This window comes from Ananas comosus, linkage group 17 (genome assembly GCF_001540865.1).
Source record: "Ananas comosus cultivar F153 linkage group 17, ASM154086v1, whole genome shotgun sequence".
In the NCBI taxonomy this organism is placed as follows: Eukaryota; Viridiplantae; Streptophyta; class Magnoliopsida; order Poales; family Bromeliaceae; genus Ananas; species Ananas comosus.
This window is the reverse complement of record NC_033637.1, coordinates 9,847,144-9,865,646: the sequence shown is the minus strand read 5'-3', so window position 1 is coordinate 9,865,646 and position 18,503 is coordinate 9,847,144. Positions and strand designations below refer to the sequence as shown.

The 18,503-nt window shown below is 33.4% G+C and overlaps 1 protein-coding gene and 1 long non-coding RNA gene across 3 annotated transcripts; one reads left to right on the top strand and one right to left on the bottom strand.

Moving 5' to 3' along the window:
• Positions 297-3,900, bottom strand: LOC109722887 (MHF histone-fold complex subunit 1). Of its 2 annotated transcripts, XM_020251065.1 has the most exons (4): positions 3,663-3,900; positions 3,510-3,581; positions 1,256-1,336; positions 297-720 (listed from the first exon to the last, which is right to left on the bottom strand). In XM_020251065.1, the coding sequence occupies exons 1-4, from the start codon at positions 3,787-3,789 to the stop codon at positions 593-595; spliced, it is 408 nt and encodes a 135-aa protein (XP_020106654.1). In that variant the 5' UTR covers positions 3,790-3,900; the 3' UTR covers positions 297-592. The 2 variants fall into 2 exon arrangements, with proteins under 2 accessions (XP_020106654.1, XP_020106653.1); XM_020251064.1 differs by having other exon boundaries at positions 3,510-3,900.
• Positions 9,152-10,589, top strand: LOC109722829. Its single transcript, XR_002219547.1, has 3 exons — positions 9,152-9,249; positions 9,577-9,632; positions 9,719-10,589. It is a non-coding gene; the product is annotated as an uncharacterized LOC109722829 (long non-coding RNA).

Genomic DNA, 18,503 nt, shown 5'->3' with positions numbered 1-18,503 from the left:
CAGATCACTTAACATACCAATCATCAAGCAAATGAAGTTCAACGTTCCACAGAGAATTTGGAGAACATAGCATTGAGTTAACATTCAAATAAACATATAAACAATGTAAAGAATGCATGAACACTCCTCAAATACAGCCCATTCTTAAATAGTCCCTCAATTAATCTTTTTATAAGAATGATTTTGGTCAAATAAATTGAATTCAAAGTTGATTTCATCCAACCAAATGGACTTAATCGTTTTTCAAAAGTTTCTAACAGCTAATAAAATTCACCACTTAAGTACAACGACTCGAATAAAACAATCCAAAGTAAAGGGTGCTAATCAAAACATATAAAGTTTGAGAGACTACTGAAAATGACATATAGTTATGGGGATCTCAGTACACTTTTACCAACAAACAACTCCAGAAAAATGCAAATGCATCACTCTGAAGAAGATTTATGGCACACTAGATAAACATATTGCATATTCAAAATCGGTAGACAAAATCACCCTTTTTTTTTTCTCAACAGTAAGCAGTTCATGATTCGAGTCAAATCAAAACTAGTTAAAAAGCAGAGTAAAGAGATATACAACGAAAAGTTCGGCATCAGCTAGCGAGCGCTTTATCATCACTCTTTGAAGATTTTTTCCTCTTCCTTTCTGTCTGGGGCTCCTTTCCTTTCAGCTCTTGCGAAAATGATCTCAGTAGACCTGCTAAGTGATCATTTCTATGTGCTGGAACAAAAATCAAAGAAAAGTATACACATATTTCAGAAAACAAGTTCTCAAAAAGCTGGTAAATAAGCAGCATAACTTATTTAATAGGGATGAATAAGAATACAAGAATCTCCAGTGCAATTCTATTTCTTAACAAAGCAAATGAATGCTAATGTAAGCAAGATTCAGGAATCAGCTCCTAATATCAGTGATACACAAAGATAATATCAACATGAAGAGAGACATTTCTCTCTCTGAAAAAGAAAAAACAGAGGAACAGAATCATTAGTGTCTAAACAATGAGATCAAATAACTTCAACAATACATAGAGAGGGTCCGCTGCACCGACCAGAGGTGAAAAGGAAAATAAGGCCACAATTTTCCCATTATTAACCCCAGGAGGCGTACGTGGTACAGTAGCCAGAAACTTGAACCCTATTAATGGCTATTTTTACTGCAGTGATGTAATAGGGAGCTCTACTTCGCTCTTGGAAAGTTCCTGACAAAACATCTACTAATTTTTGGAGATCAATTACTTCTTGAAGATTAATACCTGAGAGTATAACATCTTCCATGTTAACAGATTTTCGACCAGCATGTTGTGCAAATAACTCTACATCCTTCGCCAGCTGCTCTGTTTTTCCGAAAAGCACAAAGATCAATAACATAGCCAAGGAAACAACTAAAACTTCTTAAAAGGAACGCGCATGAAACTTCGATACTGTAAACAAACGAACTGAAACTTTACACAAAAGTGCTAAATTACAGGATGGTGGTATCTACCAATTAATAACAATAGAATATCCGTTTCTCTCCAAAATAAGAAATGGGATAAGAGTAAAGAGACTGAGCTAATAAAAACCTTCTCCACAAATGAAGAAACTTAGTGCTGCTCATTAGTTATCAATAATGACTCAAGAAGTGCCTCTCCTATGTAAAACAACCAAGAAGGAAATCTACGCGTAGAAACGAAGGTGGGCCTATGTAAGAGATCAAATTTTTATGGGGACTCCAAAGACAATGGACAAATATACATAAATTAATTGAACATGCAACAATTAGGAATTCATACTGCCAATCGGTACTGCCAATCGCATGATCCAATTAAGAATTCAAAGCCTGATCTACAATTATAGAAACCACAAGTACAGTCAATTGAAGTTCTTAAATTCTTTATAATTCCTTGCTTTTTAGTCTATTTATAAGAAGTGTGTACCATCTTCTTTTTTCTCCCATTATTATGTACTTGTATACATCATTGCTTCTGTGCATTTCCTTATCCATTATTCCATATATTGGATGAGGAAATTTTACATATTTATTAATAAGAACATGAAAAAATTCCCTTTAAGATTAGAGTTCCAAAATCACACCTAAGAATTATTTAAGATAATCTCCAGTAAGAACTCTTGAAACAGTAAACGAAAGTGAATCTGCCAATCTTTCGAAACCACTTAATTAAGAATCTACACTCATTTTCTCTGTCAAAAAATTATCACAAAATATTATATTTGCCAATTTTCAGATTGCCAACATATTATTTGTTCATGCTCTTATTATCTATCCACAATTCATCTCACTGGGCCATCTAAAAAATGGGATTATGAACAAGCAAAGCACCCGATTTCCATTTCACGACAAATTAACTTTTAAACAGTAAAAATGTCTGGAGAGTGGAGACTGCCGTCGACTATAGGCCTTAGAATATAGACCCTCCAACTAGATGTATTTTTTAATTAGCACTCCCTCGAGTTCTAATATTCTGATTTGAGTTATTTTAACGGATTTCTTTGTGGATTTGTTGAATTTGACAAGTCTGCCTAGCTATCAAACTTTAACAGTAGAGAATTATGCAGTTTACATCAGCCGAAAAAATTGTCAGCAAAAGTTGAATGTAACATAAACATATTCAAATTTAACAAAATTGCAAATTTGTTTTACAGGAATAACATAAATCAAAAGATTTAAAAGTTGAGGGAGTGAAGATAAAGTAGTTGATGGATCGATGGATATTTTTAAAATAACCTGCAGATGAGAACGACCCTGTACATTTTTACCATTTTAAATTGATATACATAACTTAGAATTGAGCTTAAATTCTAGAAGTGCATACTTTCACATCATTCTCATGATGGCATGCATGAATCGACGATTGGTACCATTGAACATGACCTACAATATATGAACTTCCTGTAAACCACATTTCGTAATTTTTGAATATATTTTACCCAGTGATCAAATAGTCAAATACACCTTACATTTGCTGAAAAAAATTGTTAGTGTTGAGACCACCACGAAGCTTGGTTTCTAACAAGTTCACAAGCCATAGATTGTGCTTAACGGTGTCGATCGTCCATTTGGATTACCCATCATAGGCGTGTGACATTTTGATCCTCGAACTTTAATTTGTTATAATTTCTGGTATGATATTTATAAGTTGTTGCAATCAAGTTCCACCGCACAATTTAGTTGTGCGAATAGTTACATCTCGCTGATACGACGGTAATGTAGTAATGCCTTTCTTGATCACGCAACGATGACTAAGAAACCACGTCACCATCACATTAGCAACACAACATCATTAAGTTAACTAAATTAAACTGTGAGACTTAGTTGCAACAATCTACAAAGTTCGACCTAAAAATTGCAACAAATAAATGTTTGAGAACTGAGATAGCCACGGACCTCATAGTTTGAGGATCAATAAAAAGAAAAATTAAAAGTTAGGGTTGCCAAGTAAATTGTTCACCAATAGAGGGAAAAGAAGGGATTAACACAACCGAGAGTTAGGGTTTTGGATATTAAACCAGTATACTTGAAGGCGAGATCAGCAATGCACGCCACGACGGGCTCCGAGATCCCCATCACGACCTTCTCAGCTGCTCTAAGAGAAATTAAGAAGAAGGATTTAGAAGAAAAGAAAACAAAGAGAGAGAGAGTAGAGAATGGAGAATCGAAACCCTCGGCGTTGGCGATGGAGATGACGGAGAGGCGGAAGCGGTCGCGGAGCAGCTCCGCCCTCTCCGCCGCCGCCTCCTCCTCCTCCTTCTCCTTCTCGAACCCTCCGTCGCGAGGCTCCGCCGCCATGGAAGTGTCCGGAATCGGAGATTGTTTTGTTTTGTTTTGTGTTTTTCCCTCTTCTTCTTCCTCCTCTGAACGCTTTCATCGGTGCTTTTCTCTTTGCGCGGGTAATTTGGACGGTCCGGATCGCAATAGAATGCTTACATATCGTAACATACGATCTGAGCTGTCCAATGATGAAATGGACGATCTTACCCTTTGATTCGAAACGAGCCAGGACCGTTCGATGGATGGGTCGTTTTTGGCTGAGGGGGCGTTTGGTTCCCAGTAAAAATGGTTGGAAAAAATTTTTTCAGTTGAAATTCATTTTTCTAGCGTCTGGTTTGACGTAAAAAAATTCCACAGAAAATTTTTTTTTATGAATTCTATGAAAAAGCTTGCTTTTTATTTTCCGCCAAGAATCGGAGGAAACGAAAACTCACAAAGGGCCTCATGAAAATTTATTTTCTGCATCGGGGGTCACGAGCTCATGTAAGAGCTCGTGGACCGAGTGAGTGGTCCGGACCACTCACCTATATATATATAATTATATATATATATATATACAGGTTGAGGGCATCGGTTGGGGCTATTATACTCATACGAATATAGAGTCCTTTGTACTCATAAGTTTTCGACCGTTTAGATGAAAAAATATACGGTTAGGATGAAAGTGGTTACGGTTGAGTTGATAGTCGGCCCCCTAAGGTTGAGTGGGTGGTTGGTTGAATAGTATAATCTAACGAGTGAAAATAATTAAAAGGTAGATCTAACGGCTAGAAACTTATGAGTACAATAGGCTATACTCATAAAAGTATAGTAGTCGGACTATATATATANTTTATAAATATATAATAATTTATTTTATAATATTAAATATATATTATTATTATATATTATATTATATATTTATTATATAATATATTTTAAATATATCTTGTTTATAAATATAAATTATAATAATTAAATATATTATGATAATTATTATATATTAATAATATATAATAATATATATAATAAGAGAAAATATATATTAAATAGTTTTTTTTTTTTCTTTCAACCAAACAACCGTCACGGAAAACCATTTTTCTTTTCCTATAAACCAAACACAAACGACGTAAAATTTTTTTCCCACAGAAAATTTTTTTTTCCACAGTTTTACGTGGAACCAAACACACCCTCTGAGCTATCAGCTAACCTGTGCTTTAGGAATTTTTCTTTTTCTTTTCTTTTCTTTTTTTTGTTTTTTTGAAAAAAAGCTCCATGTATATCCTAAAAGGAGTATACATCTTATGTCCCATCTATCCAATAAATATGTAACTCACTAATCACATCAAATGACTAGTAAAAATATCTGGCCGATTGAATAGGTGGCCCATTAGATAGGTGGGTTTAGGGATGCAAATGGATCCGGGTTGGTGGAGCTCCGGCCCGATCCGCCCCGAATGGGGTGGTAAGTGAGAACAAAAAATATAGAAAAATATAACCCGCCCCGAATCCGCCCCGATCCGCCAAATAAATGGAGCGGGAGGCGGGAGACTCTTTTCTTCCTTCAATCTACCCCGATCCGTTAAAAATCCGCTCCCGCCCCGTTCCCGCCCCGATCCGCCCCGAATGGAGCGGTAAGTGGGAGCCAAAAATAAAATGAAAAGTAACCCGCCCCGAATCCACCCCGCCCAGATAAGAAATGGAGTGGGAGGTGGAGGAACTCTCCCGCCCCCGGATCCGCCCCGTTTGCATCCCTAGGTGGGTTGTACATCATGCATTCGTTTGAGGTATATATTTGTAGCATTACTTTTTCTATATGTTAAAAATGCTAGGAGAGCTCTTTCAATTTTTTTTTTTACTGAGCCCCCTTTGACTTCCAATTTTTTTCAATTAGAGATTTTATAATTAGTTATCTTAAAAAAATTGTCTGATTTTAATTAGTCTATTAGTTACCAACTATTTATTGATATAGTTTTATTTGCTAAAAAGTGATTCAAGTTATTAATTTTAGTAAAATCACCGATAAATCTAATTAAATTTTTAAAATTTTCAGCTAATATCACTTACTTTTTTAAAAATTAGAGATTGAAAGGGCTCTCAATTAAAAAAGCAATAGTTGAGGAGGCTATTTTAGAATGCTCTATAGTTGTGGGAAGTCTCTATACTTTTTTGCTATTTATTTCTTTTGGATATAGCAAAGCCCGGTGTGAATTTTAAGGAATACAGTTGAGTTTGATTCAAATTTTATGTATGGGTGAAACTTGTTGAGAATGGATAAGATCTACTAGCTTAACTCTCATCTATTGAGATTAGTTATTATAATCTATTAATTTGAATATTTATTGCAACTACTTATTTGAAATATTCTTGAGTTGTTATATTTGTATATAAACTCGTATGTAAACTCATGTATGTGAACAAAAGTTAGCTCTTTGCCTCTTTCAATCAATCTTTCATTTTATTTCTTACATTCTACATGTTATTAGAGCAAGATTATATGCTCTTTTATTTTCTCATCTACACTTCAATTTTTCTTATGTGTTCTACTATAGTGGAGCTCAAAAATACTTCATCCGATGTTAAAATAGATGATATAACAAGTTTTATATTCATCACTTCCGTAATCCAAAAACTCTTTTCGTACATCAGCCACTTAACGGCGAGAATTATGCAACTTGGAACAGGGTAATGCTAATGGCCTTGAGTGTTAAAAATAAGTCTAACTTTATTGACAAATAAAATGCAAAGCCACCAAGCAGTGATCCAACCTATGAAGCAAGGATACGATACAACGACATAATTTTTTTATGGATTATTAACTCCTTGTCAAAGAAGCTTACTACTTGCGACATGATTTCTTTATGGATTATTAACTCCTTATCAAAGAAGCTTGCTACTTGCACAATATAAGTCGAATCTGCCCATGAGATTTGGAATGACCTTGATTAAAAAGCATTTTTCATAATCAAATGCCCCTCGTGTCTATCAACTTCTCAGCATGAGATCAGCTCACTCCTTCAAGAACAATCCTCAGTAACAGTTACTACACCAAAATCAAGTCACTTTGGGATAAATGAGTAATCCATCATCCCATTTCGGCCTATTGATTATTAACAATAAGAGTGTACCATGTAATTCCTAATGGGGCTTAATGAATTATTTGCCCATATACGCGGATAAATTTTAGTAGATCCATTCCACAAATCAGTCATGCCTTTTCTCTCACTCTCCAAGAGGAAAGACTACGAAACGTTACTCTATTGACTCCCGTAGTTTCAAATGCTGCAGCTTTTTTGATAAGACCTCAAAATAGAAACAATAACAAAAGTTATGATAAGAAGAGAATTGGACCTTATGGAGAACATTTCTTTTGTGCTCATTGTGAGCTTTAGCAAAGTGTTATAAGCTGCGTGGATATCTTGTTGGGCATCAGCTTCATAAAGAAGGAAATTTTCATCATCCATTACTCAAGCTATGTCAAGCGAACAAGTACCATCTCCAAATTCTTCATCTTCACCTTCACAGTTGAATAATATTAGCAATTGTTTGCTCTTACTAATAAGCCTTCTTCTATGGCAACCCAAGTAGGCATCTTGAAATTTCCAAATACAAATAAAAATTCAGCTATTTTAAGTATTATAGTTACAACATCATCACATACTTCTTCATCATGGATAATAGACACCGATGTTGCTGACCATATTGTTAGCTCATTTTTGTTATTGACTATCATAGTATCTAATGTTTCTAGTTCTGTCAACTTTTGCCAGATGGTAGTTTAGCTTGTGTCACCCACATAAGAACGGCATTGGCTTCTTGTTTGACACTTTATAATATTTTGTATGATCCGTTATTTAAATTTAATCGTCTATCAGATAGCAAGCTGACATATGATTCCTACCATGAAATAACCTTATTTTCTGATTATTGTCTTATTCCCGACTATACGAAGATGACCATTGGAGTGGGTAAAATATATATTGGTCTTTATTACTTTACTGTCATACCCCTCCCCTTGCTCCCAATACTCTCAAAAAATCGGGTTGGCTTCGGAATAAGCTAATAACATTGATAGGACTTCGTCGGGTGTAAAGGAATGTGTGGATTAGGCTATTCTTTTTAATGGAATAAGCTAATAACATGTGATTCGTCCTTTACCCTTCTCGTTCTCGTCTTGAACTTCTAACACTAATATTTTTGAAATTTCTCCTTTTCTAATAATACACCATGCTTATTTGACCATTAGCAAGACAATTTCATTTATCGTTTCCTCTTAGTTCTATTTGTAGTTTAGTGCATTTGAACTTTTGCATTCTAAATATAGGGTCCCTTTCATACACCATCTCGCATGTGAGGACAGTATTTTTTTAGTATTGTTGATGATTTCACTTAGTGCACTTGTGTGTTTCTTATGCACTATAAATTTGAAACTCGACGACTTCGTCAAAAAAAATTTCTATGGTTGGAACTCAATTTGTGTTAAAAAAAATTAAGAAAATTCTTACCAACAATGGAGTTGAATTTGATATGGTTGAATTTTTCAATACTTATGATGTTCTATACTTAACAACTCCATAGCAAAATGGAATCGTTGAACGTAAATATAAATATATTTTAAATGTTGCTTGTGTTTTACGTTTCCAAGCATCTCTGCCAATTCATTTTGGGGTGTGACTGTATATGTACTACTACTTAGCTAACCACATATCTATTCCATTACTTTCTGAAAAAAAAATCTCTATATGAGATGTTATTTAATTTGCAATCTCATTATTCACACTTGCCTATGTTATTGGTCTTCAAAACAAATTTGATGCTTGTGCAACAAACTATTTATTTCTTGGTTGTCCATACGATCAGAAAGGTTAACGAGTTTTTGATCTCGTGCAATGAAAGAATTTTGGTAGTAAATGTTAGTGTAGAATATTATAATGATGGATGTGAGAAAATAACTTGATTAATTAAAATTAAAATCAAACGAATACTTGTGTCTCTTTAGTAAATTTGTTATTCTTATAAAAAGATATGTCTTTTTATTTGATGCAAAGAGATATATCTCTTTACGAAAAGACGCGTTTCTTCACAAAGAGATAAACCTTTTGTGAAAGAATGTATTTTTATTTGCGAAGATATATGTCTTTTCACTATTCGTGAAAGGATGTGTCCTTTTGTGAAAAGATATAACTTTAAAAATTTTGTGTAAAATATGGACTTCTGTTACTTGTGTGCGTGTGAGCACGAAGGTGGAATTGAGGTGAATCTGTTTTGACGCGAAATTGACGTGAAAACTGACGAATTAGGCCAATTGTTCATGAAAAGGACTATATTGCAATTTGAAACTTAATTCGACTATGATGCAAAGAAGAAGATTTTTCTTCTTTTTGTTCTTATTCTTTTTCCTTCTCACTCTCTCAGATTGTGTAAGAGAAAAGAAAAAGGGAAATTAAGCAAAAAAAAAGAAAGAGAAAGAGGAGAAGTAGAAGATCTTGAAGAGGAAAGGTAAAATTCTCTTCTCTTTCTCCTTCCCTTTCCTTTCTTTTTCTTCCTTTCTCTTTCCTTTCTTTCTCCTTTCTTTCCCTTCCCTTGTTGTTCTCTCTCTCCCCCTTCCCTGCTGTAGCAGCAGCAGGCTGCTCCTGCTAAGCAGCAGCAGCAGCAGCAGCATTTGCTGCAAGGGCAACAAGGAAAAGAGAGAGAGAGAGAGGGGAAGAAAAGAAGAAAAGAAAAGAAAGAAAAAAAGAAAAAGAGAGAATGTAGAGGAAGAATAAATTGGAACAATTAATGCAATTGGCGTGATTCGCACCTCTAACCTTCAATTGATGCTCGCAGGGTGTCCAGGAGCGTGAATTAGAGTGCTATATACATCCGATTCGGTACAATTTAAGGTAATTGATGTTCAAATTGCGTAAATTGAGCTTGATTTGACATTTTGCCTTATTGATCGTAATCCCGAAGGTTTTGTCGTGTTTAGTGTTTTCGGGCAATCGTGAGGAGAGGGTAAGTGCGTAAGTAGCATTTCTTTTACCTGAGTCGACGTAGCGAGTCGAGATGGGTTCCGAGTCGCCGAAAATGGTGAATTTCCTCTTATGTCTATTTTGGCACAAGTTATATATTTTCTATCGATCCTTATATGAAACTTGAATTGCGCATATAATCTACTTTCAATCGGTCCTCATTTTGTGAAAATTGAAGCACGAACATGAAATTTAGCATTGAAACATGACTAGGAGCATGAGTATGAATATAAACCTATCTATTGTGACTTGTCTATAGTATATTTGAAAGATATTACATGATTGTTATCCTTTTCTTGCGTTGATCATGCTATGCATCACAGGATCTTTTTGGACATTTGATATTGAGTTGAGATATGTGTGACTAGTTCCTTTAGACATCTTGTGTTGAGTTGATTATAGTATGTGCATATCTCGTGATTGTGGACTATAGCCTGCAGATGCCATTTTGAGTTGACAGGATATGTGCTATGATACTCGGTAGTGGTCGCTCCCCTCGAATGCCGCTCCGGATGCTAGCCATTGATAGTAGAGACAATAGCATAGGGGTCATCGTCACACCTGTGGGAGTGTGTCCGCGCACTAAGCAGGCGCAGGCTTGACCGGACCTATGAGTTGGTCATGGCGATTGGGTTTCATGACTGTATTTCTTTATTCTTGTACACTGAAATGGCCATATAGAAGTAACTTGACATATACAATTGGAATTGTATATCTACATATGATATTCTATCCTATGTCTTGACTAATAATCTGTGCATTGCTTTCATGTTTCCTATGTGTAGTGAATACCTAGAATACTATTTGACAGTAGTTTAATTCTTATTAGTTCTATGCGTTCAGTCTAATTTTACTTCTCTACATGTGGATTGCTTACCTTACACTATTGTTCAGCTTTACTCTATGTTCTTTTCCCAGTTATTGCCCTTTCATTTACCTTTGCTCATTTAGACCTAGTGGGAAGGTCGTTGTCGTCGCCGACCGTTTACTCATGCTTTATCTCATATGCACTACATTGAGAAAATGATTTTAAAATATAATCATTTAGAAATCAAAGAAGTACCCCATATGATGTTTCTATTAAATTAGTAGAAAATCTTGGAAGAGTGATTGCTCAAATAGAATTTGCAAGTGCAATAGGCAGTCTGATGTATGCAGCGCATTGCACTAGACCAGATATCGCATTTGTAGTTTGCAAGCTTTCTAGATATACAAGTAATCCTAGTAGTGATCATTGGAAGGCTATTAGTAGAGTTTTTGGATATCTTAATTAAAGAACTAAAAACCTGGGATTATTTTACAATAATTTTTTAGCAAAGCTAGAACATTTTACTGATGCTAGTTGGATAACTAGCTTAAGTGATAATAAATCTACGTCTGGATGGATATTTATTTAGGAGGTGGAGAAATCACCTGGGCTTCAAAGAAATTGACATGTGTAACAGATTCTACAATGAAATCTAAATTTAGCATTGACAGTTACATGCAATGAAGCGGAGTGGCTGAAAAATTTACTGTTTGATATAAAGTTGTGGCGACAACCGATGTCGCCCATCTCTTTGCACTGTGATAATCAAGCAATAATGTCTAGGGCACTCAGCCAGGTATATAATGGCAAGTCAAGACATATAAGTTGAAGGCACAAATATGTTAAAGAATTGATAAAAGAAGGAATAATTACTATTATATATGTGAGGTCATGTAGTAATTTAGCAGACTCTATCACAAAAGGACTCTTGAGAGATATAGTAAAATCTACATCAGTTGGATTGGGTTTGAAGCTTTTTTTTTAAAAGTTACTAATAATGGGAACCCAACCTTTATCTAGTTACATCACAAGTGAAAATGTTTAATGGGTAAAAATAAGTTATCGATAAGTGACTATTAATACACTAGGAATATTATTTAAATATCCAGTATATACTATTACAGAATTGGAAGATGACTGCTGATACTCTTAGTGAAGTTTAAGTTTATTAGATGCCTATCGTAACAGAGGCAGTAGAAAAGGAGCTTCACCGATATTAGCATAAAAAGTGGTACTGCTTTTGGCAAAAATTTAGGACTTATTTTTGTAAATATTCATGAAACTAGGAGGTAGCACATGACCATAAAGGTGCTAAACCTATTCGGAGAATTTCTCAATTAAATTTATAGATATATGTGTGTGTTATTTTTGGTTCTATTATAAAAAATCTTCGTTTAAGCCTTGGCCACCATTAATTTTGTTGGAACTTTGAGATAATTATACTAATCCAAAGTTTAATCGAAAGACACCTCTTGTATACATAAGTCTATTTCTAAATCAATATTACAATCTAGTGGGAGATTGTTAGTGTAGATTGTAATAATGGTTGTGAGAAAATAACTTGAAGAATTAAAATTAAAATCAAATGAATGGTTGTGTCTCTTTGGTGAATTAGTTATTCATATGAAAAAATATAACTTTTCATTTGATGCAAAGAGATGTATCTCTCTACGAAGAGATGCGTTTCTTCATAAAGAGATAAACCCTTTATGAAAGAATATGCCTTTTTATTTGCGAAGAGATATGCCTTTTCACTATTCGTGAAAGGATGTGTTCTTTTGTGAAAAAATATAACTTTAAAAATTATGTCCTTTAATCATAACTATTCACCTCTTATAAATAGGAGATGTTTCAAGGCTTCAAGGGTAACATAATCAATTCTTTCTCCTTCATAATTTTTCATATTGATTCTTAAGAGAGAAGTTCTTGAGGAAAAGTCTTCAAAAGTATCGTTTGTAGTCTTTCGGCGGTCTTGTTGTGTTCTAGAGGTGATTTGCTGGTAACCCGACAACATACATTCGAGTGGGGACAAATATCACCTTAAAGAAAGTGAACTTACACGCCTCAAGACCATAATTTACTTGATCTCCATTCATACCCCCAACAGTAGAAATGTCATGTTTCATGAACTCCTTTTGAGCTTTCATATGTTATCTTACTACATTCATTACTTGAGCATTTTGATGCTATACTCAAACACAAGGAAGCCAACACCAACAACTTCACCGCCTGATACTATTTCACCGCCCCTACACCTACCTCCACCACCACTACCACCACTCCTACATCGCTCTACTCTGCATAAACAATCACCACATATTTAAAAGATTAAAATTGTCCAACTTCACCGTCTCCAATTGCACCTTCGCTCGATTCTATTTCTGTAAGTACGTCACATCGTCTTTCTGATCATTTATCATTTTCTCGTTTCTCATCATCCCATCTAACCTACCAACTTTGAGCGAGTTGTTGTTGATTCCAAATGGCATGAAGATATGGAAGTTGAAATTCAAGTTTTGCAAGCTAATCATGCTTGGACGCTTTCTGTACTAGTACTGCCTTTTAGTTGTATTCTGTTTACTCCAAAATTTCACACCAAATGAATTAATTTCATTTTGATTTCCACATCTAGGTTTCAAACTATATATTCCAATTTTCTTATGAATTAATCTATGATATACAAATCAAAACTGCGTCATATATGAAATTACTGATGTAGACTAGATAACAGTAGGCCCCAAATATTGTAGCACAGGGAAAGAAAAGAGAAAGAGTAAAGGAAGAAGAAAGAAGGAGGAGGATAGACCACATAGGCTAGATATAAACCATACAGGCACTAAGAAATATCACAAGGCTCTAAAATAAATTTTCATTAACCAAAACTTTCCTTTTATAATAGATATCAAGCCTATTTATAATAAATCAAATTCTATTTCTAATTCTAATCGAATCTCATGATTCTAGGGACTTTCCTGAAACAAATAAATCTAATTCTAATTTAAAACTTTCAAATTCATATTCCTAATCTTTAGAAATTTATTCACACAATAAATCCTAAAAATCAAAAAAAAAATCTCTAAAATAAATTAATAAAAATAATAATTCCAAAAAAATTTTGAAAAAAATAAAATTTAAAATTTTAACTAAACTTTTTTGACTGAATCAATTACGCATACAAAAGTTGAATCAAAACCTTATAGTTTCGAATATTGTGATGAGTAGCACTAGCAGTGTAGCAATGCATATGCGTAAAAGATTTGATCTTAAGCATAGGATTTTGAATCAATGAATGGTTATGATAAGAACCATGTTTATAACTGTATAATAATTTTGTTTTGAATTCGCTTAACTAAGTAGAAGTTACCAAATTGAACCAGAATCGGAAACTGAATTTTAGCTATTTTCACAATCAAAAGCCCAACAATATTTATTAGTTTAATTTGATTTAGTCTTTTGTCCAGAACCAAACTGCGAACACCCCTACAATATCACACAATTTAAAATGGGGACCCATGTACTTTGCCACACATGTAAGTCACACATGGCTGCAAAGATAAACTTTTTTTGAAGTACAATTTGTGGATCGTAAGCGCTAACTAATTCTCTCAAAAGCAAGTGCTAGTAGGACGGGCGCACTCATTGTATTTAAGGGTTCAACCACAGCGCTCATGGGCTTAGACCTGACTTAACCCACCTGAATATTAGGTCTATTGTTGGGGTCTATTGTTGGGCCTCTTGCCATTAGGCCTCTTGTGTGTCGGATCGTTGGCGCTAACCATTAATCCCAAAAGCTTGAGCTGTTAGAAATACACAACCAATTCACTTAAAGCGTACAGAAACAACGTCCACGGGTTTCGATTGTGACTCGGCCAACCCAGCCTCACGCCATTTCGAACATGACTCGGCCCAACCCAGCCTCACGCCATTTCGAACATGACTCGGCCCACATGGCCTTTCGCCACAGGGCAGAATGCTGGTTCATTTAAGCCAACATTGTGGACCGCACCTCTACTCAACTTATCAGGCTTACCCAACTTAACTTATTAGTCTCTTGAGTCTATTGTCTCGAGATAGGAACTGTAGCTAATTTGTGTGTAGTTCCACATATTGTAGTTGAGCCTTCTTATACAATTTCAACTACAGTAATCGGATTCAAGTAAGCCTTCTTGTGTGTTTCCAACTACAGCAGTTGGAATCAAGTGGATCAATCAAACACATTATTTGGATCCGTATGTAATTAAAACTGTAGTACAATTACAATTATGTGCAACTAAGTGACCCCTTGGATCAACATTTCTTCTAATCCTTTATAGAAAATTTATTCATTGTTCGAACGTCAAAAGAAGTTACCTAGCAATTCATTAAATGCTGGTGAGGACTTTAATTTGTGATTGCAATCCAAGAGTTTAATTTTACTCCTTGTAAAGTCTCAGCCACCATTGATTGGTTCTTTAAGATATTTCACCTGTGAGGTAATTTATCTTATCTTAAGGTATCATTTGGTTCGAAAATAAGCTATTTTTATTTATTCTTAAGGTATTATTTGGTTCGAAAATAAGCTATTTTTATTTATTCTTCGGATATGTATAACTTCTGGGATAGATAGGAATTAATTTAAATTTGTGTTTGGAGTCTTTGGACAAGGATCGAGATATTTAGAGAAATAAAAAAAGTTATGTTTGGTTGATTGGGTTGGAATAGTAGGGATAAGAGTAATTATGATTGAAAATAAAAATAATTTATTAAAACAATAAGCATCTAATTAAGTATTAGTAAAATAATATTTTAAGTTAATAAATAAATTAATCAAAATTATTTTATAAATTAATTAAAATTACTATATGAGATGACGAAGATGACATTAATTAGTAAATAATTATAAGTTAATATTAAGTCAATATGTTAATATTAATTAATTATTTAATCATTTATTTTAAGTTAATATATTAATTATATAAATTAAAATACTAATTATTTAAATAATATAAATATTAGTTAATGATTGAATAAGCATATCATATGGCTAACTATTTAATTAGATAAATAATAATAAATTATAAATAAACTATTATTTAAATATTTATTAATTTAATAAGTTAAATAATTAATTAGTCAATTATTAAAAAAATTAATTGGGTTAATTAATTATAATTTATAATTATTAATAATTTAATTAGTAGAGAGGAATAAGGTAGAGAATAGCTTGTTCCACCTAATAGGTGGAACTACTATTCTCCCCTCTTAACGGGTTATTCCGGAATAACCCGTTAAGAGGAGAATAATAGTTCTTGGCAATTTTAACACTATTTGGAAGAATAAGAGGAATAAATCTCTTATTCTTCTTTTATCCTTTGAACAAAACGTAGCCTTAAGAATAACTTGTAGACCAAGGGCGTGTTTGGTTCGCCCATTTTTCATTTTGAAATCGGAATCGGAATGGATGAATTCATTTGTCCCTGTTTGGTACGTGGAATTTCTATTTCGATTCTGATTCCCGGATGAATGGGAATCACCCCAATTACCCTCTTTTCCAATCCGGCCTAGGAGGCCAGATTGGGAATTGAATCCGCACGGAATGGATTTGCTCGGATTAAATTTAACTTTTTAAGCTTATTTTTTAATTAAAATATAAGTTTAAGTTTTTAAAAATTATATTTATAAATTTAAATTTAAATTTTACCTTAAATCAAGCATTTTAAATCTAGTTTATAAATTTAAATTTAATTTAAAATCTTAAGTTTTATTCAAATTTTATTTAAAATTTAAATTAAATTTATGGATTCAAATTGAAATTGAAATTATAATTATAATTTTAAGTTTGAATTTGAATAAATCAAAATTTAGTTTCATATTTTGAATTATCCGTTCAATTTCAAATTTTAATTTTTAAAAAAATATATTTAAAATTTTGACATAAATTTTTAATATTTAATTTTCAGTTTGAATTTAAACTAATATATTATAAAGATAAAATTAACATATTAATTTGATTACTTTCCTGATATCTATATGAACCAAACAACTACAATGGGAATGATTTATTTCAATTCCGATTCAGCTGGCTAACCAAATAGAATGAGGTAATGAATCATTTCGATTCCGTTTCCAACTTATTCTCGTTCCGACTCCGATATCAATTCCGACTTCGAACCAAACACATCCCATATTTGTGTTGAAAATTTGGTACTCGCCCTGATACCAAATGTTGAAAACACTAATTTTCTATGAAAACACTATCTCATAGAAAAATAGTATTTTCATTTTCTAAATTTTTTTACTCGCAAAACAAAAACTATAGAAAGTGACATTTTCCGTGAAAAACTTTATCTCTAAAAAATAGTTTTTTATGCTTTCCTGAGGAACCAAACACCCCCTTACTCAAGAAGTGGAACATCAAAAGCATGATCAAAAGTCTAAAAATAAATAACTATAGACATTCAACCTTCAAGTCATTTTTTAGAATAAGACAAATTGCCGCATAACTGAACACTACACTGACCAAATTCTAGCCATCAAGATTTTTCAAAAAGCTAATATCAATTCTTATTTGAAATTATAAAAGAAAATCTATACTAGTGTATGAGCTATCATCAGATAACTTATTTTTGACTTGTAGACGGGGTCCTATTTAGATGTACAAATATCTTTTTTTTTTGAAGGATAGGTAGCACGCTACCCGCTTCGTTTATTTCATTTAGAAATAAACTTAGCTAGAAATATGAATCAACTAGGATTCGAACTTGGGTCTCGAGTACCAGCCACCAAGCCCTTTGCCACTTGCTCTAGGGACGGTCGGTTGTACAAATATCTTGTTTGCATATTTCTTTGATTTAGATAGCTCGTAATATTTTTTGAGTGAGGATAATCAAATGTCTAGAATGAAATGCCGTGTTGGACCTTCAAGTTATTTTCCAAAATAAGGTAAATAAACTTGCAGGTGAAACACGTTGTCTTACCAACTCATAGATATCAGGATCTATCAATGAGCAAAAATCAATCTTCTAGCTTCCAATCACATGCATAAGAAAATTCCTTAACTTATCCCAATATCCAAATAGGATGAACAAATTTCTTGAATGGATAAAAGAGATATGTAGAATAAGATGTTCGTACTTCCAAACATAAGTATATTTTAAGTCGAAAATGATTTTTATAGTTGAACTGAAGTTCAGATAACAAATTTTGTCACACCATTTTTTGTTTGAGAGTAAGTTAGTGCTATAAAACCCTAATTATCTGACTTTTTTATTTATTTTTATAAAAATTTTCATACTACAATATATATAAGAGCACGGAAAAAAGTTGCGCATGTTAATCTTTTATTATTTCTTTCTTTCTCTTCTGTAATTGGCTTCGGCGCTATCCAAGATATAACCAATTCAAGTAATTTGGGAAAACAGAGTTATAGGTGAATTTATTTTACAGCAAACCAAACCACGAAAGTAGATATTTACAGTTAAAAACAACTGCAGTCCCTTCCACTCTCACTCAAACAAACATACCCCAGGAGGGGGAAATCGACTGGCCATGGATTGGATAGTGGTTAATGTGCGTGCATATCCATATTTTTACAATGAGCGGTGCTACGCTTGCCGATTTGGAGAGCCGAATTCGGCGGGAAAAAAAAAAGTTTGTCCTTAAAACAATAGATACCACTAATATTAGGATATTAAACTAATACTGAAGTTTAAACTCATATTTTGGTGAAAGAGAGTGGGTTTCCAAGTAGAGAGTGATAGAACATGAAAAGATATGCAACGAATCTATACAATTAAAAGTACTAAAGAATTCCCGTGAACAATCTTAGTTTGGATGTTAAACAAATAACGAACAAAAGTTAGGGGTTAAATAATAAAATCATCTAATTAATATACTCTTCAAAAATTTCTCAACTCACGGTCAAAATAAACATTTCAAATTTTACCACTATCTAA